This window comes from Medicago truncatula, chromosome 1 (assembly GCF_003473485.1).
Source record: "Medicago truncatula cultivar Jemalong A17 chromosome 1, MtrunA17r5.0-ANR, whole genome shotgun sequence".
Lineage (NCBI taxonomy): Eukaryota > Viridiplantae > Streptophyta > Magnoliopsida > Fabales > Fabaceae > Medicago > Medicago truncatula.
In genome coordinates, this window is record NC_053042.1 from 50,364,100 (window position 1) to 50,369,563 (window position 5,464).

The window sequence follows — 5,464 nt, forward strand, 5'->3', positions numbered from 1 at the left end:
CATTGATCAACAACCTCCTAAACCCTCCAATGGTCTTGTTCCGACACTGCTTTAGTTGCGTATTAAATTCAACCGAGTTGTGATGCTAAACAAGTGTAAATTGATAGCCTTATTAAACATACAGAGTTGCCATTTTTATTCATTGCGGGTCTGCCAAACAAGTGTGATGCTACTGTTTTTTTTTTTTAAGTCTAGTAAAATATCTATTGAATGTTAACTGTCATCACAAATGTATAGTAAAGTATGATATTTTGAAAGTGATAGACACTGTTAATTTTGGGCTAAACTGAGATGAACCATTTAATCTTATATAGATGAAACATAAACAACCCTACATGGGTAAATGTAACTAATTACCAGAGAAGAATAAAGATGTATCAATAATTGAAGTTGTGCATTGTGGGTTCAACTCGACGATTATAACAAAATAAGGTTAAATAAAAAAAGGCCTCAATCATACTACAGAAAGAAACCTGAGCATAGCTCCTATTGTAACAAAAGAAAACCAAAATTGTCCTCATTTTAATGTCGAGTTCCTGCCACCACTGCGAGTAGGAGATAATTCAACTTCAATTTCATGTTAATCCAATAGCATTTGATTCCACGATCTCTTGGTTCTGGCTGCCAATGATTCAACACATCTTTGCGGCTTTCCCATCATTGAAGAAGAAGGTAATGGAAGCTATGGTCTGTCACATAGAAATGAATATATAGCAATAATGAACATCAAATTTATCATCTCATCAAACACAAAAATTAGCATATCAAACCTGGAAATCTGTGATGCTTCTGTTTCTTCAAGCTCAGATTTTGTTTCAGCCTCACTATCCTTTCTATCATATATATTTTTGCAACCTTGACATTTACAGCTTGGGGAGCAACCAACACCACCCTTCAAAAGAAAACCATCCATTGTAATTCATATTATTATAAATGAAATTAAAAACATACATAATATGTAAACAATGGAGAAAACCTTAAAACATTCACAACGTTTATTCGTGCAGCTTGATTTCCTGCTCTTGCATTGTATTCTGCGTCGATTTGAAGCGGGAGCTTTGTCGGAGTCATCCTACAAGAAGAATATCAATATCATTAATATAGGATCAAATCCAAAAGTAAAAAAATAAAGTTTGAATTTAGTTTCTGACCACAATTTGAGGTGAGGAATCAGAATTTGTTATAACTTTAGGAACAAACACAGGTGGATTACGATACTCAATCATCCTGTGGGCTTGCAGAACTTTATCTTCATTAATAGCTTTATTCAAGCAGTCTTGACATGAGCAAGGTCCTATGCAGTAGACTCCAGCAGCAAAGCAGCCACAATTACTGAAAAAGAAGCAAAAAAAGTAAACAAAAGGTTAATCTGAAAGTCATTAAGCCCAATTATTGTCAAAGCTTAGATGTGACCAAAAAAAATTAACAGAGAGAAAAAAAGTAAGCATAAAACTAAGAGAAATTGATAAGATTATAAGACTCGAGTAGAGTCTTGGTGAAAGTAATTTTATATTTAGGGGATGTAAAGGTAAGTTGACATTTTTTCAAAATAAATCTAGAAAACATGCCAGCTTACTAAAATGAAGGTAATTCACAACTTATAACAGTAGATTTATCGTTGTGCTATCACCGAAAAATGGAGCAAGTGTTATATCTTACAGTTTCAAACACTTTGATTTTTTACATTTACAGTGTTTGCATGCCCCTCCTTTCCTAGTTAGATCTGACTTGTTCCTGCAAAGTTGAACTTTGGTGTTAGGCTAATGAAGAAAGTTAAAAACTAACATATAATAATGGAATAAGGATTATAGAGCAGAGGAATCGATGATCAACAACTACACTTTCCTCTTCCTTTTGCGGATACTCTGACAAAAATCAGCTCTTTCCTCTTCCTTTACATGTTCTGAACCAGAAGAAACTAGATCAATTGGGTCTTTCCTATGCACTTTCATCGTCCTTTTCATGTTTTGATCTAACTTTTTGTTCTTTATGTCCTTAAATTGCACTTCACTCGTCCTTTTGGGAGTACTCTGACAGAAATCTTCACCAGGAATGTGAACTGATGACTTGGTGACATCTTCATTCTCAGATAGCCGCAGATGTGTCTCCATTGGTGCAGGGACTTGAGATAGTTGATGCCCTTGCCTTACAGAAATATTCAAAGAATAAGTGCAGCTCGGTGATTCAGGTTTCCTTTGAGAAGGCATCTTTTCATTTTCTATGCCTTCGTAATGATTTAAGGCTGGAAGTGCATTCAAGTAAAAACCATTTCCTTGTAAAACACACTTCTGTGAATCACTAGGGTTTTTGTTAATAGCATTCCTCTCATCAGAGTTGTTCCTTTGCATACTGGTCATCTCAGACTCATAGCCTTGACAGCTCCTTTGTATACAGCGTCTAATACGTGCAAGCTATACACAAAAACAAAAGTATTTTGACAATGATTAGGTTACGCATTGTCACAAATAGAAAGGAAAAAATAAAGATTAATAAACCACAAGAGAACATAATATAGCATTGTACTCTATTATGATATGCAATGCAAAATGCAGCAAATATAACGACTCTTTCTATTAAACAGGTGAGCCAACTTGAGTGGTAGGATCCAAAACCTCAATTCACTCCACCTAAAATAATAGGTTAAACTGATATGTTGGCTCAACATATTTTACCACCCTTACTTTGTATAGACTGTACTTTCAAAGTAACAATTTTTTATAAACCACATGATACAATATTGACCACATGTTAAATTGCAATTCTAACAGACATGGTCATATAAATATGCCAGAAGGATCAATATATAATATAACCTAATCAAATTATTCATTCTAAACAGTAACTCAAACTTGTGAATGGATTAAACGATCCGAATGGACATAAAAAATACAGGATAAAGATAAAGACACAAGGAGACAAAAGTTAGTATGTGTGATAACTGATAAATAATCTATAAAAAACATGCATGATAAGCTATACACAAAATTTACTGTAACTCAAGTAGATTTGATTTTCTGACCTCGCCATCCCCTCTCTTAATTTGATTTCTATCCATTAAAGCAACATTGGCAAGATTGTCCTGTGCTTGATTTCTGTCTGTTGCGACGGCTATTGGTTCCGAAGGATTGTCTTCAATTTCATATTTTGAACCAAAAACAAGTGGATCAACAGTTTTCATTTTATAATTACTATTACTAGTACATTGTGGTAACAGAGTCACAGATTGTGTTGTACTAATTAAATTATTGTAATCACAATCTGGTCCGTCCCGATTATATGTTCCACCTTCAACTGCATCTGTGATAGACTCATCTTGTACATCCGTACCATCTGGTTCTTGCTTGCCAAGTAATTCAAGAAGGTACTTAGCGTCATCACTTGAGATTTCAGGATCATGTAGCTGACTTGTGTCAATCCATGCATGAGTTGAATCTGTAGGAGCTTCTTCAGGTGAAACTTCAGGATTTGATGTGTACAAAAGATTATTCCTAGCAATGAATAATATAGAGATGTCAAAGAAACAGAAACATCTATTATTGTAATTCATAATCATAAACCAAGATTTTACAAGTACCTCGTGAGGAATATGGAGTCGTTGTTAAAGGTCACGTCGAGTGATGTGAAAAGAGGATTGTCCATACCAAGTGAGTTCAACGTCTCAGTAGCTCCAACTCCAACATACTTTTTGGTGTTTAAAGGAGATAGAGTATCGAGGTAGTCAAAGAAAGAATCATCCTGCAATAAAAATATGAAAAAACTTCATGCAATAAGAATACATGGAGATTAATCATATCTAAGGCTAATAACAAGTTGTGATGAAATGAAAGAGAATCACATGCAAGAAAAGCAAGAAACAAATAAAAACCAAGAAAATCAAGTTTGATAAGGAAAGTGAAAGGAAGATGCAGAAAAGTGATGAAAAGAAAAAACCTCTAGTGAGTTGGAAACAATGGTGTTGTTCTGATCTAGTGCCGCCATTTCTGAGAAGACTCTATGATACTATCACTGATCACTAGTGGATATGATTACTTGTATTCAAAGTAACACTAACACTTCACTCTCTTTCTAGAAAATGAGGTCTTATCCTAGAATATATTGAAGACCATATCCTATAATATAGGCTTCTTCAACGTTTATTTGTTTTCAATTTACCATGTGCTTAGATAAAACACTTCATTGATTTATGGTTAGATAACAAAATGTGGTTAGAATTTTATTTTTTTTTGTTACAGAATGTGGTTAGATGACACTTCACTGATTTATGGTTAGATTCCTTCAAAAAAAATGGTTAGATATCAAAATGTGGTTAGATAACACTTCACTGATTTATTTATTTATACATTTATTTGGTTGTAATAAAATGTGGTTTGATAACATTCAACTACTGCCACTGTTAAAGCTCAGTTTTTTTTTATAGAATAGAGTAATAATATAGCCCACTCAATAAATATTATTTTTTTAAAAATATTATCCTTTATGTAAATTCAAACTATTTAGAGAAAATAAAAGATGCACTAATATGATTCATATTTTTTTGTTATTATTCATGAGTCGTGATTTTTTAATAAATTTTATACATGACACAAACTATGATCTTACATATGTCTCTCAATGAACGTTGGACTCATTTGGTAAGGAGTTGATCCATCGCAAGGTCAGACGTTCAACTTCTGTTTCTCGTATGTGGACTTATTTGGTGGATGATATGTAAGTACTACTCGCCGAGTTTTAAGGTCTATCTGACCATAATAAGCATCGGAAGTACAAACTCGCTTAAAATTTATGTAACCAAAAAAATGATTTATATAAGTTTAACCTAGGCAATGCAAAAAAAATACACACGTATAAATATAAAGCATGCGATTTGGATCCAACGGATACCATAACACATTTTTCCAAGAATATAGAATTTCTCTAAATACTATTTAATTTTTTATTTTTTATTTTAGGACAAGAACATTAAAGTAAATTTGCTAAAAAATAGTAAAGGAAATCAACAACCAAGGAACATAATCGTTTATATTGCTTGAAATGATTTAATACATTTGCAGAAATCGTTATCAATGTTATCTGCTTATTTTTAACGCGGTAATTTTATTGGATTTGTTTGTTGTTGAATGTTTAATTATTGTTTTTTGTCCCTACATTCATAGACTACAAAGTCATGAATTTCTTCCTTCAAAAAAAAAAAAAAAGTCATGAATTTCTATCTCAAGCATTCACATATTCCACTTTCTTTTCTAAATTGTTAATCAATTAATTGGTGATCAAACTAATAAAAATATTAAAAACAAAGATAGAGAAAACAACACATGTTTTACTCATCCTTAACAATTGGAATCAACAACTAAGATTATCATATTAATCAAATAAAAATAACAAAAAATAAAGATGTTGATTTAACGCTTGAGATACTAAACAGTGTGTAATTGCATGTTGTTTTTACATTAGAAAACCAGGGTCC

General features: G+C 32.5%; 1 protein-coding gene across 1 annotated transcript; it reads right to left on the minus strand.

Annotated features, from left to right (window-relative positions):
* Positions 1 to 682: 682 nt before the first annotated feature.
* Positions 683 to 3,978, minus strand: LOC25485166 (protein tesmin/TSO1-like CXC 2). The gene is made up of 8 exons (XM_024775127.1): positions 3,931 to 3,978; positions 3,575 to 3,735; positions 3,020 to 3,488; positions 1,840 to 2,411; positions 1,152 to 1,332; positions 977 to 1,072; positions 771 to 892; positions 683 to 689 (listed from the first exon to the last, which is right to left on the minus strand). Exons 1-8 carry the CDS (start codon positions 3,976 to 3,978, stop codon positions 683 to 685), a joined length of 1,656 nt encoding a protein of 551 aa, XP_024630895.1.
* Between the last annotated feature and the right edge of the window lie 1,486 nt (positions 3,979 to 5,464).

Bases quoted from the DNA above. Each gene is read 5' to 3' on its own strand.
- LOC25485166 (XM_024775127.1), bottom strand. From the start codon at position 3,978: ATGGCGGCACTAGATCAGAACAACACCATTGTTTCCAACTCACTAGAG. The intron at 3,489-3,574 runs GTACTTGTAAAA...ATTCATTGCTAG, and splicing joins GACTCCATATTCCTCACGAG to GAATAATCTTTTGTACACAT. The intron at 2,412-3,019 runs GTCAGAAAATCA...TTTTGTGTATAG, and splicing joins TTAAGAGAGGGGATGGCGAG to CTTGCACGTATTAGACGCTG.